Source organism: Aythya ferina (genome assembly GCF_964211825.1).
Source record: "Aythya ferina genome assembly, chromosome: 20".
In the NCBI taxonomy this organism is placed as follows: Eukaryota; Metazoa; Chordata; class Aves; order Anseriformes; family Anatidae; genus Aythya; species Aythya ferina.
This window is the reverse complement of record NC_140318.1, coordinates 8,541,342-8,561,007: the sequence shown is the minus strand read 5'-3', so window position 1 is coordinate 8,561,007 and position 19,666 is coordinate 8,541,342. Positions and strand designations below refer to the sequence as shown.

At 45.0% G+C, this 19,666-nt stretch overlaps 1 protein-coding gene across 4 annotated transcripts in view; it reads left to right on the top strand.

Moving 5' to 3' along the window:
- Positions 1-19,666, top strand: part of PAPPA (pappalysin 1) — a 361,581-nt gene that overhangs the window by 137,845 nt on the left and 204,070 nt on the right. The window contains exon 1 of one of the 4 annotated variants that reach the window (XM_084494333.1): positions 4,412-4,494. The exons of the other annotated variants lie outside the window; for them this stretch is intronic. Within the exon in view, the coding sequence (XP_084350459.1) occupies positions 4,455-4,494 (40 nt within the window). The 5' untranslated portion in view covers positions 4,412-4,454. Of the gene's footprint in view, positions 1-4,411; positions 4,495-19,666 lie in introns of those variants that run through there. 4 annotated transcript variants of the gene reach the window in all.

Here is a 19,666-nt window from a genome sequence, read left to right as displayed (position 1 = left end):
AACGGGAATGATTCAAGTACTTTTTATTTAAAGTTATAAACCTGACAGAAGGGTGAATGCACTAATCATCATTTACTGTTGAAACCATTATTAGTTCACTTTATGTTGGCTATTAATAATACCAAAGGTACTGGCATAAAAAAAGACACTGGAAATATGTCAGGCTGATTGATTAAGTAGTCAATCAGTAGTAGTACTACAAAGTGAGCCAATAAAAAAGAAACAAGACCGTCAAGTGTTCAATCCCTTTTCATCTATGCATTATCTTTCACAGCTGCTATTTTAAAGTCCTTCTCAAAATTATCAATACTTTTTAAAATGGTTTGGGATAGTACAATTCCAGATGCAGTTAAATTATTTTGGGAAAGAAAGGGTTTTGAGAAGTTGTTTTAAGGAATAAAATACACACTAGGAACAAGAGGAGGCAAATCAAGAGTGAATGTGAGTACAGTCTGGCAGAGAGCTTCTCAGCTGAGGGATATAATGCAAAAAGCCTATTGGCCAAAGATTTTGTCCAAGACTTCCAAAGTCCAGCATTACCTATAATCATGTCCAATTTCTTGCAGATCCAAAACCCAATTTTTCAACTCAATTCCAGCTGAAATTAGAAACCCATGTAGAGATCTCAGATTGGTGTAAAGGGCCTGTTACCGCGCATGCCAGAGATCATTCCTTCTGCCACATTCTGGACTAAGTGCAATTTCTTCTAATAAAAACATTTCTGGCAAAGTTGTACATTAAGAGTTAGTGTAATCGAATCTGGATGTGAGGAAAGCATGCAAACTTGCTTCCAAGTCAGCAAGAGTTAGGCAGGATTTAATCCTCCATGTATTTTTATTATGATATAAAAAGCTGTTATATTGGTATTTTTAATACATTTATCAAAAGGAAACTGCAAATCCAAAGTCACTTCCAAATTTCCCACTGATATAGGAATGAGTAGCTGAGACAATTCTGAAGTGAACTAAGGCAATGGGATTTTGTAATATGGATTTAGCTGCCAGGAGACCAGCACTCGGGTTTGACTTTTAACCAGTTCACACTAGACCCATGCAAACATTTTCCCTGAGCGTTTGCTCTAGCATGAAGCTGATTTGTTGCTGTCTGCTCTGTTTGTGCACAATTTTTTGTCGGCTTTTCATGGCCATTCTAGCAACCCATAGGATCTCCTGGGATGACAGAAGGAGTCACCGGCCTTGCACCAGCCGCTCCCACCACAACTCACACCACTTACTCGGGGGCCTAAGAATAGGAGGCGGCAGACTTTCCTATTAAACCCTGTTTTCTGAAAAGAGCTTGGCTCTCATTTACTCACCTAAATAAGGTCCAGATTTTCAAAGGAGCTCAATAGATTGCATGCTGAACACTTGTGAAAATAGTCTACATTTCATGTCTACACTGGGGCTGAGAACTTTCAGAAAGCTGTCCTTACATGTATGTCCTATATATGTCCTCGTATATATGTCTTATATATTTCCTTGTTCTTGGACAAGCAACGGATGTTGGGGACACCTTGGGGATGATTCTAACTCACTTGCCCTGGGGTTTCCCAGTGGTGTGACACCTTCCAGAGCGAGTGGCCGGGCTGCCAGGACATCCTGCGTGGAGCTATGGGAGGAAGGGGTAAGGAGCCTCTGGCTTGGGACACAGATATTTCATTCCCCACCCTACCACAGATGGCCTGTAGGGTCTTTGGCTGGGATTTTCATCTGTTTATGGATGTGTGAGGGACAAAGGGAAGTGGTTCAGCTGCTGAGACTTACAAATAAGATGCTTTGAAGGGACCTGATTTTCAGACCTACCTCTGCTCTTTGAAACACCCCAAATGAGGTGGGGAGAGCAGAGGCTCTCACAGTGCTTAGGGTTTCATTCTCAGCCAGTGTGCTCTGACTTCTTGATTTGTTTGCTTTTTAAAATTCTTACCTCCTGGGGATTTGTGAGAACAAATGTATTAACACTATAAAAAGTGTTTGGGAACTAAGCTGATAGAGACTGTGTAAATCCCATATACAGATTCTGAAGCCCAATTTAGAGCAGCCTGGAGGCATCTCACCATCTTTTTATTCTTTCTCAGTACCAATTACTTTTGGATGCTGAACAACCTGTCCTGAAGCCTAACTATACTACAGTATCTTTCGTCCTGACAAATCCTAAAACTACGCAGCAAATATTACATAAACCATACAGGGATCATTTTACCCATCTTTAGAAAGCAGCCTCTTGTGGGTTTGGAAAGTGTGAGAAAAGCAATGTTATGCAGGAAGCACCATTTTTAATCAGTATGCTTTCATCTGCACAGTGAAAGTCCCTTGCCAAAAGCTCTCTCATCCCTGACCCCTTACTCAGTGATATAATGTAGTTCCTCCTGGGGCATCAGAGATGCTGAGGTCAGCCTTGCGATGTAGTCTGAATTACGGATATTAAAGAGGATAATTGGCATTTCTACCACCTGGTACAGTTAATAAGACAGCATCCAGATCAGCTATCTAGAGCCCTGTAAAATAATCATAAGGAGAATAAAGTTATTTAATAGCAATAAAAGTATAATAAGGTCCTCTAAATAGAGTAACAAAAGTTGAATGAACCCAATATTAAAACACTATATATTATTAGATTTTTTTAGAAGTCTATAACAAGGAGATCCTTTGGCACACAAGTATAAAATCAAATTTAACAAGCGAGTTAAATAAGCAATTAGGAGTAGGGATTTTAAACTTTCCAGTCTCAATTGCTCTAATTTAGTACAAGCAGAGATCTGCCTTGTGCATTGCAAATCGTCTCTGATGATGACCGTATCTGAACAATGGTGCTATCAAAGAGATGGTCATTTTTAGAGAAAGACCGAAGACTTGGTTTTCACTGTAGGTCAGATTCCCCAGCGTAACCCCTTCCTACATAGCAGCTTTGTGTCCAAGTGCTCAGCCAGGGTGTTGGGAGACCCAGACTGAGTTTTCCCTTCTGCCTGGGAGGATTCAAACCCAAGTCTCCTTCTTTCCAAGAAAGATGTCTGCCCAGGGAACTGGTTGCTCTGCAGTGGGTGCATTTTCCAGTGCTGGAGTTAGTTTTACTGGTCTCCTAATAAGAATATAAGAGTCATTGGATGAGGAGGAGGAAAAAAATCTGGGGCCTTGTAAAAAGTGTCTTTGCCAGTGGTAGGAGACCTGAGTTCCAGCCGCAACTCCAGGGTTGTTTAAGCGTTTTTCATGGAACAGCTGAGCAAGCAAAGCAAAAACCGGAGGAGCTCGGGGAGTTCAAAGGAACCAAGTGAGGTACCTTTAGGGAGTTTTCAGGTTGCCGTTTTGAGCTTAGGAATCTAAATAATGCCTGAAGATCCCAGTCCCATTTTGGCTTCATCCTGATGCACTCTATAAAAAAAAAAAAAAAAAAATTACCTTTGTCTTAAAAAATGCATATACACCAAGTAAGAGACATATTTTCTGTTGGATGAACTCTCCCAGGAAACCATAGTATCTTTCTAGCTCAGCCACTGGGATTTTACTGGCAAATTGCACAGCTATGTGTGAGGTCCTCAGATGCTGTACAGTGGAGGAGCTTTGTGACTGATAGTGCTGGTATTCACATTTGCATCAGTGCCATTTGAAAAATCTGGTCACTTGCAGCCATAAAGAAGACAAGCATCCTATCTGTTTTTCTAATTGACGGATCTGTTGTAGGCTTCCTTAAAATGAGGTGGGATTTTTTAAGCCATTCTCTTCAAGTGTTGTTACAAGAGGGATTTTGCAAAGCTGGACTGGTGTGCTGCCATCCCTGGCAATTCTTTGTTGATAATGGACTCCATCACCTTTAAAGTCTCTGTTTCTGCAATTATTGGAAATGTCATGGATAGTAACTGACCAGCAAAGCAAAGACAACCAACTGCTTTGGAGGAGTACAGAGTTTTAGCCACATTTCACTTTGCCATTTTCTTATAGCATCTGTCCTGCTCAGGAGCATGTCCTGGTTTAACTCTCTGCTCTACAGCCGCAGAGCAGCAGTTCTGGCCCTGCAGTCAGCACTAGACATGTCCCTTTTCATTCTCCTCCGTATGACTGAATATTTGCCTTTAGCTATTTTATTTTTACAAAGAAACTTTTATCTATAGCCACATGTGCAGAACTCTCAAATGGGCTGTTTCAAATCTAGTCAAGGTCATTGAAAAAAGATATTTTTAAAGTGGCTAGGGCTCTTAAAAGTCCTTTTGGATTCCCCAGAAGCAAAAAAGCAGCATTTACCCTGTAAGCCTTGTAGATCAAGGACTTGAGTATCTTTCAACATCCTAAAGCCCGTGCAGACTTTAAACTGGTATTCCCAGCTCATTCGCCAAAAGAAGAGGAGGAAAATGAAATGAACTGAAAGCTTTTGCCTTGAGGTCTGGTGCAACAGGCCTTCTGAAGTCTGGAGTCGGAATTGTTTCAATCTATGTAAATATCGGGAAATTAAATTCCATATGTCCCATGCCAGATGCTCCCAGCTGCTGCTGCTGTGTGGGGAACGGTAAGTAGACAGTTTAGCCTTGTCAGGCAGGGTTAAAAAAAAAAAGGTTATTTCTTGAGAGGGTGGGAAGGGGGCAGATTGCCATCATGAGGTCGGGAGGGTGATGTGTACAAGTGCCTACGCCAGTGAGCTGTCAGGCCAAGCCACTGGGCAGTTGGGAGTGCTGAGAGGCTTACAACTGGGAGACCGCAGCGAGAGCGTCACAGGGCTTGGCGTGAGAGCTTGGCTTTAATGTATATTGTTTATTTCAAAGCGTATAGGGATTGTGTGCATATGGGAAACAGGCTTGGACCGTGAGTGGCTCAAGTGGTTAAATCTGACTTTGTTGCAGCCTGGGAAAAACTGCCCTGAGCAGGCACAGACCCATCGCTGAACCTGTTGGCCACCGCCCGGGACCATGCTGGCCCACGTGGGCCGCCTGGCAGCAGCACTCGCCAGGCCATACCCCACCATTGCCCTCATTTATCACCCCGGCATCAGCCTCTTGGCTGGGTCTTATTTGCATCGTACGACAGGCTTGCACGTTTATTTAATAGGCTTGTTATTTATATCGCAAGCCTCGCGCTGGAAGGGAAAGAAGCAGAGCGATGTGACCGCAATTTCAAATGACCTGTTCTTAAAAAAGCACACACGCCCTAATGAAACTAGAGATTTAGGAATCCTCGTGGAAACTCCAGCTGCCTAAAAATAGGCAGCACCCCTCTCAAGCACACACAGCAAAGCTTTGCCGTGCTCCCGGCTGTCAGCACGGCGGCACCCGGCCGGGCTGAGCTGGAGATGGCGGACATGGCCCTGCAGAGGCCCTCCTCAGCCTCTGGCCCACGCTCAGGCAACAGCTCCTGCCTCCCTCCCCTTTTTTTATTTTAGCCCAGTGACAAGCGGAACGATCTCCAAAAAACAGTGGCCTTGTGGCTTGCCCCAGCGTGGCTGCAGACACTCAGTAAACAGGAGGGGAGCCGGAGCCCCTGGGCCGGGTGTGGGATGCGGGAGGGCGAGGAGGGCCATGGAGTTACTCAGCATTTGCTGTCTGAGAAGGTGAGAGTTACTGTGGAAAAACCCTGCTGCTTTATTGTTCTAACCTTTATTTAAATATAGAATCTATAACCCGTTTTTCCAGAGAATGTAAAATAGCGGGTTTTCTTTTTCCTTTTTCTTTTTTTTTTTTTTCTCGCAACCACTCTGTCCAATTTCTGAGGTATCACATACTTGCGTATTATTTTATAGAGCTGACAGAGGGGGAGTCAGAGGGGAAAAAATAGCTGAAATAGCCAACAGCGGCGTGTGGAATAAACCTGCGTGCACGCGCCTTGGGAGGAAGATCGACAGCCGCGAGCCTGCCAAGGCTTGTGCTTGCTTTCACGTTAGCCCACAACCCCCGTGGGGCTCCCCGGCACGAGGGGCTCGGGCCTGGGGCTGCCAACAAAAACCACCGCTCCCCCCGCAGTGGGGCTCAGCACGGGCACCCCCGCCATCCCGCCTGAAAGAATTATTTGTAAACGTTGTTGGCGAGGCGTGTTATTGGATGGGATATTTTCTAGATGGCTGGGAAAAGAAGCGTGGAGAGGGGAGGATAGCTAGCACACGAGGCAGTCTCCTTGCAGCTGCCAGTGTGGTTGTGATGTGTGGCGGCGAGTTTTGCCCTGCTGCTGTTGCCCTGGCCAGTTGAGGTAGTAGCGTGTTGGTGTCACGTATGTCAGTGGAATCTCTTCCGTTTCCCTTTAGCGTGATTTTAGTACTTGGCCAAAGACCGTGAAGAAGTTATTGTGGAAAAGTTATAAGTTGTGAAGAAGACACAAGTCTCATTAATTGTCAAGCAAATCTTGAATGCACCTGTGGGGTAGTGTTTAGTCCAAAGCAAGGCTTTTTAAGCTATTAAAACTCATATTGCAATGGAATCTTGGAGTCCCTGTGGAAATCTGGGCCTCGTTTATCTAGTCACAGAATATCCCAAGTAGAATATCCCAAGTTGGGAGGGACCCACAAGGATCATCGAGTCCAGATCCTTAGTCCTGCACTGATACTTGGGTCTATGTAGGCAAGAAAAACAAATGGCATGTGGGGAGGCAGACACGGCTCCGACTTGCTGGGGATTGTGTTGAGCCATGCTGGCCGTCAAGAGGGCCCAGGTCCCCTCTGCTGCCTGTGATATGCCCGGGGACTGCTCTAGAGCTTCGTGCACCTGACCTTTTCTGTACGACTGTATTTTCTCCATTCTCGCGGTGAAGAGGGCTTTTTTCTGCAAAAGGCATGGCATTTTTCTTCATGAAAGTTTATGTTTTAGGGCCTTAAACCACATCAAAGCAGGCAAGGTGCGCATATGGGTATGTCAACAGAATTTCAATGGATGATCACTTGCATGTCTGTTGCCCTGGCACTCCTCCCCCTCCCTCTGTCAGGTGCTTCTCTGTTATCCTAGGATTTAACTATTTCCGAATGATTGGTGTTTAGATTCTCTCATGGCTGTGTCCAAAAGTTGCCTACTTATCTATCAGTGTTGAAAAATGGAACAGCAGAACTCAAAAAATGTTTAAAATTCACATTCAGAAGAGTTAGGGCCAGGAACTGTAAAGTAAATGTAGGCTATCTAAAGGTATCGACCAAACCAAAATGAAACAAAAGTGGTGTGTCCGTGCGTCCATCTCATCAGAGCAGGGATTCGAAAGGGGCATTTTTTTGCCTGAGGGTTTTGGTGTTTCTCAGTTAGTAGGGGAAGTTGCATATCTTTTGCAAACCAATCCACTTAATTGCAGGCATGTTCTGAATTTGCAATAGGCTTTGTCTTTGAAAAATAAAAAGGAAGCATTTTACATTTTGTTGGGTATCTCAACGAGAACCTAGAGAACATAAGGAAAAGTTTGACAAGATCTCTCCACAGATTCTTCCCCAGCAGGTTTTTCATAGCCAACTAGGTGGCCCAGAAAGCGGTGATCCTTCCCATCATACTGGCTTGTACATGGCAGTAATTGTCTCAGTATAAAATTGCAAAGGAATTTTTTTGATTTTTAATGGACTGTCAAGGCAGTGAGTTGTTCATGTTTACTATTCATCCGTAACTTACTTTGAATAATAAGACACTAAAATCTCTTTGATGCTTCCAGAGTAAACTTCCAAACTGTTTCAAATAAAGACCATGGCTGCAGACTAATTGGTGACTCAACCAATATGTTCTGGTACAAGTTCTTAGCTCAGTCATCATTTATTATGTAAATCTATGAAAATGACAGAAAAAGACAGGATTGTGTCCATTTTCATGGGCGAAATACAAACAGTAAATAAAAGAAGACTGTTAAGGATCTAAACTGAACAGAAAGTGCAGAGGTAGGAGTAGATTTGAGAGTTTGCCTGGGTTCTCTACCCCTGTGTTTCCTCTGCTACTGACCACTGTGGCATCTAAGGTACTCACAGGAAAAAGTGACTTTTATGGAGAGTCTGTGTGGGAGTTGTCCCTGTGTGAGCATAAGCTGCTCATAATTAGAGTGTCTTTCTGACCAATGTCCCTAAACGTGTGGAATGCTAATGGGTCTTTTTTCAACTTTTTTCAGCTTCTGTAACCGTACGGGTTATAGGTTTCCTTTGAAGTCCTTAGTGAAAGTTCAATTTGGTTTTTATTTATCATAATTTATTTACCCACCTTTAACCATGGAAAAAGGGCACTTCTACCATGATGTCAGGGGGGCAACCTTCCTCTCGACTCCCCTCCCACAAAGTGACCATTATGTCAACATATGGCAAACATTTCTCCTATTCTTTGTTTACTCCCAGCAGTAAAAAATCAGTAAAAAGCCAAGGGCCTTCCATAGAGAGAGGAAAACTCAGCTACAACCTTCAGGACAGGAAAAGCAAATACACTTTTAACAAGAAGTTACTGGGACATTGCTAAATATTTCCAAGAAATAAAATAACAAAGGAGCTTGTATCCAAGAGGAGTCACATATCTTCAGAAAGTATAAACATCATGGAAAAAAATCCTGAAGGATTATTATTGAAAGGTTAGCTGAAATTAAAAGCACGTTTATGCAGCCAAAGGAGTTTTGAGACTTTAATTCATTGGCTCAGGTTTCATCTACCAGGATTCTGCCCCCAGCACGTGTAATAAGATTAGTTCATTAATTGTTGAGTCCTTAGGAATTAACATACTGGAGGTGCTTTTCTCCCTCTCTGAAAAGTCCCCTTGGATATATAAACACAGCAGCGATTTTGTTGAACGTGGGATTGGAGTTAGTCGTGCCAGGTTTGGCTTGATGAGAGTGACTGAATCCTATAAACAAGTGAACAGCGGGAGAAATGTATTAAGAAAAGAAACCCCTTGTTTTGTCTTTTAGAGTTGTTCTGCAGTGTTTGGCTGACTACATGCGGAAGTCCTCTGCATTAACTCTTAAAAAAATAATAATAATAAAAAAAAGGGAAACAAAGTGGTTTCTTTTACAGGGTAATTACCTGGGAACTCTGCTCCCTAACTGCCATCCCATTGGAAAAGTGAGGATGAAAGGTTGGAAGAGGAGCTGAGGAGCAGACAGGCATGTGTGCAGTATGGATTTGTGCATCCTGGGGGCCAGGCTTGGGCAGAGCAATGCAGAAGTATCTCTGCCTCCCAGAGAGACACGTTGTGCATATTGTGCAAAGGATGCCTTGCCTTGGGGCAACACGGGACAGATGTGTCATTGCTCCTGCAGTGGGTGATTGAAGGCAGGTGGAGGGGGGTGCATGGTCAGCAATGTGAGAATAGGGTTTGGGGACTTCCTTCCCTTTCTCACAGCCTACACGAGGTCAGTGCAAGATGTGGCCCAGCCCTTTTCACTGGCCAAATGGGAAAGAACCATCTTTGTAATAAAGTCCTTTAAAAATCGCTTGGGTCATGCGCCCATTTACGTTGTGCCATGTTGCTGTGCAATTTAGCAGATTAAAAACACGTTTAACAAAGTGCAAGGAAGGAAATGCCCTGATCCCAAGTGGCAAGGGTCAGAAGTGACATGAATGATTAGGTGCGTTATTGGGTATTTTGATATGCTGTTGCTTAATTCTGAGGTTCTTAAAGGATTTTGCAGCGGGGAACCTAAGGCATGAGGCTCTGGACTTATAGGAGTTTTACCTGCTGGAGGATACTTGGTTTTTCTTTTTTTTTTATTTGTTTCTGAATCAATTTTTTCTTCTCTCTGCAGCTATTTTCTAACAGAGGCATATTTCACTTTTGAAACTATAGAAAAACATTCCTGACATTGGCAAAGGAGACCAGGGCAGGATGATTTATGACTAGAAGATTAAAAAGAGCTAAATATGGCCGCTTGGTTTAAAATGACTAAGTAGGTATATGATAACTATCTTCAAACACATAAATACTAGAGCAAAACAGAAATGTCTAGTTTGAGCCAACAGAGGCAAACCTATAGGCAGAGGGAGGAAAATAAGTAAAACTCAGTCTGAGTATCATGAGAAAATTCCTAGTAGTGAGACCTCTCTAAAAATCTCAAGGTACAACAATGCTCTAGTTGTAATAATGTCGTAAAAGTGGCCCAGTGCTGCAAATATTGTAAAGAGTGCTGGGATTTCCCATTTATTATGCCCAGGTGGTATTAAATAACCCAGCAAAGGAAGGCTTGATTCAGTCATTAGCCCCTGTGAGGATCTGGAAGGAGTGCAGGAGCAAATCGGGTAAACCTCTCAGTGCCAATAAGTGGAGGGAGACGATGACCAAAGCAAAGGTGAACATGAAATTATCCTATTTGGGCTCAAAGTGTGACATGAATGGTGAATGCTCTTAATGAAAGCACGGCTGCTTTAGTAATCCAATACCTCCATTACTATTTTAGGCTGTAATTGTAGCTAATAGAAGGAAATGGATTTATATTTTGCTAGAATGCATTATTTATCAGAAAGAGTTTTAGGATTCTTACAGTGCTGTGGTGAGAAACGTGATAATGAGATCCTAAATAGACTGAGTCCACTACTCTGTGAGTACTGGTTTCTTGGGAGCAAACCTTAAGTCTAGAACAAAAAGAAAGAAAACAAACAAACAAACAAAAGAAGAGTAGTTGACATAGCCAAAGGAAAGCCTATGGAGTAAAGGGAAGAAGAAATACATGTATAAGGTGAGTGTGTAATATAACTGGAATACAGAACCTGCAAATATGGAAAACAGGGAGCAAGAACAGGACAGAATCTCCCAAATGTTCCTAAATCAAGGGACAATAAATAGAAAAAGACTGAAAAAACAATTGCAGGGAACCTTTCCAGATCTGCTGAGCTGATGACTAAATGCTGCTATGACCATAAAGATCCAGGGGGCATCCAGTTTCGGTGAGTGAAATTCTGTTCTTATTTCCTGTGGGGATAAACCTTGTCACCGCAGGACAAGCCACTGCACAAGGTGAATCCCACTGAGTTTTTCTTCTGTGCCATGCCTTTGCCAGGGAGGGAGCAGTCTGGGGTTACAAATAGCAGAGTAACATAGGAACAACATGAAATAAATGTGGCTATCAGGGAAAGCTTACAAGCAAAGGGCGCCGGGCTATTAAATATTCACTGCAGTGCGATGGTGGAATCCCACTTTTTAGGGCTTTTTTAAAGCTGTCTGGACAAAATCCTAGAAAACGTCTTTGGAGACAAACCTGCACTGGCAGGAAGACGAGCTAGACAATCTCACTGGACTTTTCCACCTCCAGCTCAGACGATCTGAGCGCAGCTTCCCAGGAGGACAGCTGAAGCCGTACTGCCTGAATCACAGCCGATGGGTCAGATCCAGGGCCCCTCATCCTCATGATGGGCGTCTGCCAGCTCCACCAAAACCAGCGGGACCACTGCATCAGGAACCCCTCCCTGGCTAGGAAGCTGTTGCACAACCTGGCCCTTCCATTAGGAAGTGAGCCATCCCAATGAACAACTAACCATGAACACCCTAGACGCAATTTCTTACATGATCATTGCTATTTTGTCACCGGCTCCTACGTTTTTGTGGCTGCTACTGCTCTGAAAAAAACGAAGGAAACAGAGCGAGCTCTTTCATGTTTTGTTTTTCTTAGTAATTTATGATTAATGGAGTAAATCTTGGAATTCCTACTTGGTTTTCACTTTTTGTAACCCATGGCTTCTGTTTATTCATGTTTTGTAACAGAACTAAAAAGTATTTCCTTTTAGCCCAAGGCACCTAATGAGGATTAGGCCTGGAGCAGAATATTTTACATTCTTGCGTTCCGGGAGTACCTTGATGTAGAATTACCCATTGTCAACCGTAGACTGAATATTTAATTATACAGCTTTTTTAAGGTATTTTAGGGCCTATTTGATCAACTGATACTGAATGCAATTAGTCTTCCCTCTGCTTTTAGTGGGTGTTAGCTGAGGGTTGATATTTGGAGAAGAATCTGGTTTGTGAAACTGTCACTGTGGCACCGGCTGCCACTCACTGCTGTATGAGCTATGCTGGAGTCTACTGAGCGCACAAGCTATGGTTCTCTGTCCTAGAGAGAGCTCAGACGTGAGCAAGTCATACTTAGTACCTGGTTTATGCACTACCTGCTGTGCAGGAGTCACCACATCTCCTCCTACCTTGTGGCACTTCCCCCTCTGCAGACCAACCAGCACAATAATATCTACAAGAAATTGTGATTTACGTATAAAATTGAGGCTCTTTGGAAATGGTGTCTAATTTGCAGTGGCTTGAAGTAACAGTCTGTTCTTCTACTCTAGTGGGTGAAGATGGAGTGATTTGGATGGAGACAAATGTCAAATCAAGGCAGCATGTGTCCAGGATGCTTCTAACTCAATGCCTCATTATCAAAGCCAAACTGAACCGCAGAGCTGTTTTGCAATTACAATAATAAGCAGCTTTATTTAAATGGAAATACTTTTACTGAAATATCCTAGTGTCTTTTTTTTTTTTTTTTAATTATTATTATTATTTTGTTCTGTCTGCTGTTTGGAAAGGTCTCCGTAGCTTTGAGTCACCTATTTGAATTTTAAAAGGTTTATGTCTGGTTACAGTACAGATGTATTATTACACATTACAGGTCTTAGTCACCTCGTTCTCTTGCATCTTGGTGTGCTTTACTCACTTTGATTTCTCTGCATGGGGAGGGAGGGAACCTGGAGGTAGTGGGAAGGGAAGGGTGCACAGATCGAAGGAAGGGTCCCAGTTACCTTTTGGAAATGGTTGGCCTCTTATTTTGTATTTATTTTTGCCTTACTGACCAAATAATGATACAACTTTGAAAGAATGAGAAGTCAAGAAAAACACTGTTTTTTCTAAGCTCTCTGAGCTGTACACTATTGGAGAATCCCATTGAGTTGTAACGTCAGATCTCACCTCTCCAAATAACTTTTATATTTACAGTGCATTATTTGCTTTTATTTTTATACAAAGGGATTACTTGTTCCTTTTTTATTATTATTACTTTTCCTTTTCCGTTAATGTGCCTGTAATGTACTCAAAAGCTGAGCTGTTACAGTAGTGCTTGGCAGACCTTCCTTGGAACAGAGAAAAACTTCCAATCCTTTGACCTTTGGTTTTCCAAAATTAAAATTTGCAGCAGAAGTGTGTACATTAGGCTTATCTCCTAAATATCCAGGCTGGTGCTGCTGCGTGTAGCGAAACCTTGCTCTGCTCTGTCGCTTCAGCTCCCCACCCTTCCTGTTTCAGCTGTGGTCTGTTGAGCCACACAAGAGATTTTGAATCAGGCCTCCTGAACCTCCTCTCGACCCTGCGCAGGACGTCGCGTACAATGTGAGTCACCTCGCCGGTCAGTGGAGTTTGGCCTCTTTTTGCCTGAATATCGGGCAAATTACATCACTGGGCTCTTGACGGGACAGCTGTGGTCTCTAGATCTTCCTGGCCTGGCGAGAGAAGAGATTGCACAGAGATGATGCTCAGCAGAAACGGCCACTGCAGTGTCCCTGAAGCAGCCTGGGCAACCGTAGCTCCCTGTCACCTTGTCTTCAGGCAGGAGCTAATTAGTAAGCGTACAAAAGAGGATTATTAAACAAAACTAATATGACAGGAGAGCTTCTGTGGGTTGAAACAAGCACATTATGAAGAGGAAAAGGATTTGGCAGGTACAAGGGTAGGGTATAGGAAAATGGGGAAGGACACATCTGTGAATTAATATGAAGAAAGGAAGCAAATTTCTTTTCAGCCTGTCCTGAACACAGCTCTGTGTTTGCTTGTTGTTGCTTTTACCAACAGGGAAGTCGGCCTTTTAAATCTCTCTCCGGCTGCGCAGGTGGTAGTGTAAGTAGCATAAAACAGAACTTGTCAAATCCAGGAATCTGGCTTGTGGAGAGCAAATCCCAGAAAGAGGAAAAAAAACCCTCAACCCCAAAACAAAACAAAAACACGATACCTAAACCAGACTTCCACTTCTGGGATCAGATCAAAACAACAAAAAGCCCAGAAAGATTAAACTAAGCTCAACTCAAATTAGTTTATTGTGTTGCATGTTTCTCGAGGCAAAAGAGTTTACTTTGGAATTACAGCACACACACAAAACATAGCCCTCAACTGGACATTCGGCATGCTAATAGTTTGCAGAGGAGTTCAGGGAAGTTGACTCTAAAAAACAGATGGGTGTCGAGAGGCACCGTTGAGGTCTCCGCATTCCTCTCCGCGTATTGACATGGGGTTGTTGTGCTGAGATGGTCAGAAACTATGCAGCTGTTTGAGGCCTCTGCCGAAATAGCTGCGCACACGTACGGCCTCACAGCACCCCGCAGGGCCCTGCGCGCCGCACGGCGCAGGCTCTGCCCGGGGCCAACCCTGCTGCGAACGGGGGTGCAGGGCAGGGGGCACAGCCCCATGGGCTGGGGATCCACCTCTGGAAGGGTCCAGGACGTGCCCCGGCTGCCTCTACAGGAGCACATCTGCCTCTGTTGTGTCTTGTGCCGGTGGGCCTGCCATGTGAGAATCCCCCCCAAGATTTCTCTTGTAGTCTTGGTGGCTTTCTGTAGCGTTTGGGCAGGTGGGATCCCGGCCACAAATAATCAGTGCAGAGGTGGCATGACATTGAAAAATGAATTATGAAAATATTTAACTTTAAACTTTCAGTAAGAGCTTTGGTGTCACATTTGGGATCCACCCAAGGGTACTGAGGGAACTGGCAGAGGAGCTGGCCAAGCCGCTGTCCATCATTTATCAACAGTCCTGGCTATCGGGGGAGGTCCCAATCGACTGGCGGCTAGCAAACGTGACGCCCATCTACAAGAAGGGCCGGAGGGCAGACCCAGGAAACTACAGGCCTGTCAGTTTGACCTCAGTGCCAGGAAAGCTCATGGAGCAGATCCTCCTGAGAGTCATCATGCAGCACTTGAAGGGGAAGCAGGCGATCAGGCCCAGTCAGCATGGCTTTATGAAAGGCAGGTCATGCCTGACGAACCTGATCTCCTTCTATGACAGAGTGACGCGCTGGGTGGATGAGGGAAAGGCTGTGGATGTGGTCTACCTTGACTTCAGCAAGGCTTTTGACACCGTCTCCCACAGCATTCTCCTCAAGAAACTGGCTGCTCTTGGCTTGGACTGGCGCACGCTTCGTTGGGTTAGAAACTGGCTGGATAGCCGGGCCCAAAGAGTCGTGGTGAATGGAGCCAAGTCCAGTTGGAGGCCAGTCACTAGTGGCGTCCCCCAGGGCTCGGTGCTGGGGCCGGTCCTCTTTAATATCTTCATCGATGATCTGGACGAGGGCATCGAGTGCACCCTCAGTAAGTTCGCAGATGACACCAAGTTAGGTGCGTGTGTTGATCTGCTTGAGGGTAGGAAAGCTCTGCAGGAGGATCTGGATAGGCTGGACCGATGGGCTGAGGTCAACTGCATGAAGTTTAACAAGGCCAAGTGCCGGGTCCTGCACCTGGGGCGCAATAACCCCAAGCAGAGCTACAGGCTGGGAGAGGAATGGTTGGAAAGCTGCCAGGCAGAGAAGGACCTGGGAGTGATGGTGGACAGTCGGCTGAATATGAGCCAGCAGTGTGCTCAGGTGGCCAAGAAGGCCAACGGCATCCTGGCTTGTATTAGGAACAGCGTGACCAGCAGGGCTAGGGAGGTGATCGTCCCCCTGTACTCAGCTCTGGTGAGGCCGCACCTCGAGTACTGTGTTCAGTTTTGGGCCCCTCGCTACAAGAAGGACATCGAGGTGCTTGAGCGGGTGCAGAGAAGGGCGACGAAGCTGGTGAGGGGCCTGGAGAACAAGTCCTACGAGGAGCGGCTGAGGGAGCTGGGCTTGTTCAGCCTGGAGAAGAGGAGGCTCAGGGGTGACCTTATTGCTCTTTACAGATACCTTAAAGGAGGCTGTAGAGAGGTGGGGGTTGGCCTGTTCTCCCACGTGCCTGGTGACAGGACGAGGGGGAATGGGTTTAAGTTGAGCCAGGGGAGTTTTAGGTTAGATGTTAGGAAGAACTTCTTTACAGAAAGGGTTGTGAGGCATTGGAACAGGCTGCCCAGGGAAGTGGTGGAGTCACCATCCCTGGAAGTCTTCAAAAGACGCTTAGATGTAGAGCTTAGGGATATGGTTTAGTGGAGGGCTGTTAGCGTTAGGTTGGAGGTTGGACTCGATGACCTTGAGGTCTCTTCCAACCTAGAAAATTCTGTGATTCTGTGATTTGGGAATAGTTCCTGTTTCGTTCCAGCTTGGTTGAAGAATTTGTGCTTTGTGGTTCGTTCATCGTTAGGGTGAGAGGAGGGCATTTCTTTATGCTCAGGGTGTCCCCACAGGCCCACCCCGTATGCCCTTGAGTAGGAACAGCATGGAATGCCAATGCAGGAAAGGGTTGCTGTGAACCCTACTGGTCCCCCAACAAGACTCCTGTGTCCCAGCAGGACTCTGAAATGGTGTTTCCATGTGGAAGTGGTGGGAGAGACCACTGCCCCAGTGACCCTCTTCTTTGGAAGCAGAGGATGCAGTCTGATACCCCTCAGGATTGGCAAAGGAGTGATGATATTGCCCAGTCTAAGGTGTCTATTTTATTTACTTATTTTTAAGGCTGCAGTCTTGGCAATAGGAAAATGCCAATGGCTATTTGTGCGAGTGCTGCTAAGCTCCCTTCCATAGCATCACTGGGCTGCCTGCCCCGGGAAGGGCATTTCTTTTCAAGGTCATCTCCTGAGGACCAAGGATTGCTGTGCTCAGACGAGGCACAAAACCTCTCCTCTTTGCTCCTCCACCATTGCTCGGCTGGAAGCAGTGCACTGGGAGCTTCCCAGTCTGACTGACTGGGAGGGCTGGGACGTGACAGGTGTGAATCCAAGGACGCTGCAGGGAGCAGGAAGAGTGGCTGAGATGGAGAACCGGCTGCTCTCTTGTTCTGCTTCTACTGCCCTCACTCCAGGCTCCTCCTTCACCCCATAACATCACCCAGGATTCAGCTTGCTCCATTTGGGGAAGGCACAGGTAGGATTACAGGGCTCACTGGGAGCAATTAGGAGGCCAGCCACGAGGCCTCTGACACCACTTCCAGGTTGCCCGCAGCTGCAAACCTTCCTGCTGCTCCAGCTTCTCTGGGTCAGGGGGGAGCCTGGGCAGATGCCTGCGCCGGCTGGCAGATAGAAGGTGGGTAGGAAGCAGGGGGCGAGTGGTAGATGTCCTGAAAGATGAATTTCTGAGCAAAAAGGGCAGCTTGGAGCCCCAGGACGAGGTGTCAGAGCAGTGTGATGCTTGAGGAAAGGACAGCCCCGTTCGCCTTAGTTTATTTTCACATTTGACCTTTTGGTGAAGGAGTCCAGTCAGACTGATTTCTCCCGGCATAAAGACAAGACACGGACTTTAATTGGTGGCTGAAAGTGGAAGGTTGTATTTTTGGACCGGGGATGTATGCCGAGGGCACCTCCTCGTTAGCTTTCCTAATTCTCTGAATATCAGCTGCTGCTGCTGCTGCTTAATGATTCGGGCTTGGTGTGACCAGTGCGCACGCTAGCACTGTGTTTGGATGGCACTGGATGTTTTCTCCCACAGCAGCTCCTGAGGTAAGGTAAAAACAAGGTGGAATGGGGCCACATGATAAATAGAGCTGCCGGACTTCATTACAGCCTTATATGCCCTGGACTGTCTTTGCAGTCAATTGAGGTGTGCTGGGGGGCTCCCTAGTACTAAATCTTTGTGATTTTATAGAGTTTGAAATGTGTGTGTGTGGGGGGGGGGGATGCTTGTTTGTTTTGTCTGTTTGTTTGTTTGTTTGTTTCCTGAAGGTCTAGCTCTCTTGAGATACCATGTAAGAATCAATAGTGTTTTTAGTAGCTATAGCAGAGACAATTAATCCCATGTGTGCAGGTAAGTGGTGACTGGAAAGGCAGGATGCATGGGTAGGTCCCTGCTGCAGCTATCTCCTGCTGCTGGGATGATGTGAACGTTTAAATTCTAACCAGTGTTGTATATCCAGCTTTGTTGTTGCCTCCGTTCTTGTTCTCCTTGCTAGGGACAGCCGCAGGAAGGGCTGTATTTATTGACTGTTTTGTCCAGTCCCAATGAAAACAGGAAATCCTTAGGAATCGCAAGAAATCCATCCAAATCTCATCCATGACATGAGAAGCAAAATGGTGAGGAACCCAGCTCCTGGTTCTTCCTCCTGTTACAGCTGGAGAGGTGGCCCCTGAAATCAATCAGAAGTTGGTAGAAACTGAACTGGCAACTGGCAACTGGCTTTGGTAGGGCTAAAGGGAGTAAGGATGAAATGTTTCTTTCTTCATATATTTGTTTGTTGTACATCTGAGCTGTCCCCATGTGCCATATTGGGACATCAGGTTTTAAATTCCCCATTGATTTGAGGAAGGATTTCTGTTTAAAAATCAATGGCTTGGGACGGCTGGTGAGGGACAGGGAAGGAAAGCCCATTTTGTGTTTGTGTAACATTTGCTTGAATTGGTTAAACAGACACACATCAAAATAAATGCTGTAACCTTTCAATAATGTTTAGTCTCCCCGAGAATGAACATACTGTAAGTATGTGTGTTAAGTACACACCATTAATAGTCTCTGTGACATTTGGGCTGGCTCCACAGGGGAGATGAAGGGCATGCACTGAAAATGGTATCAAAAGGGAAAAATAATCACCTCAAGTCACAGAAATAAAATTTACCAGAAGTTGCAGGAATAAAAATAGGTTATTTGGGTTCCCTTGATTGAATTTGATCCCTGTGGTGTTGCCATCAGAGGACGCAGCTTATGTCCTTTCATAGCCCAGGTTTCTCTTCTGAAGTTGTGACAGGAATGAGTCCAGAAATTCCTGGAGAAGTGTCATAAATGATGGATGATTTGGGTGTAAGTTACTGCTGTTACTTAAAGGCAGTCATTTTTTTCTGAAATTCTGTCTCTCTGTTGGTCTTTTTCTGTTCGGAGTGATATCACTGAAAACACGAGTACCTAAGGACAAATTTCCACTGCAGCAGACTTTGTCCCCAGCCAGTTCACCACGTCTGCAGGCGTGCGGGTGATCGCAGCCCTGCGCCCCCAGCTGAACGGCTGCAGGGGAGTGAGGCTGCACTGGTGGAACTCAGTGATTCCATCCAGGCAGAGCAATGACGATGGAGACGATCGTGTCAGTCAAGAGTCCTGTGAGCATCAGTGACCTTGAATACAGCCTTGGAAGAGTTTAAACAGTTGGGTTCTTAATTTTTGATTATTAAAAATAAAAAAAGGGTTTGTTTACGGACTCATGCTTCAGCTGCAAAATCCTTTTTTTCCTTTTTTTTTTTTTTTTTTGGTTTTGACGACTCAGTGGCACCAGTTAACTGTTTAGGTTTATTTCCACTACGAATTAAGCTGAAGACCATGACTTAACTGAAACTCTGAGCTGTATCAAGTTCTACTTAGGCTCCAGAAAGCTTGGTTATTCCCTTTTTATTAACTTCTCTTGTCTTCCTTTATCCCTCAATGATAAGAATGGTTATTATTTCTGGACCATTGAGCTAAGACTATTTAAATTGTTTATTAGTGTATAAAGGCTGATGTGATTTCGTGGTGGATCATTTCATCCTACAATAAACAGATAAAATGAGATGGGATGCCTCAACCTGGTTGATTAATGGTGAATAATGTGAGTTTTAACAGAACTAGAGTGGCATTTGGTGTTCTGAAGACCCCTGAGATCACCCAGAGCTGCCCACGGCTGCCTTTTAAGGCTCTGGATGTTGCATTCTCTAGAGATAAGTCCCTAAGGATGGCTGCAGAGCATCCTTTCACCTTACTGTGGACATACATTCAGT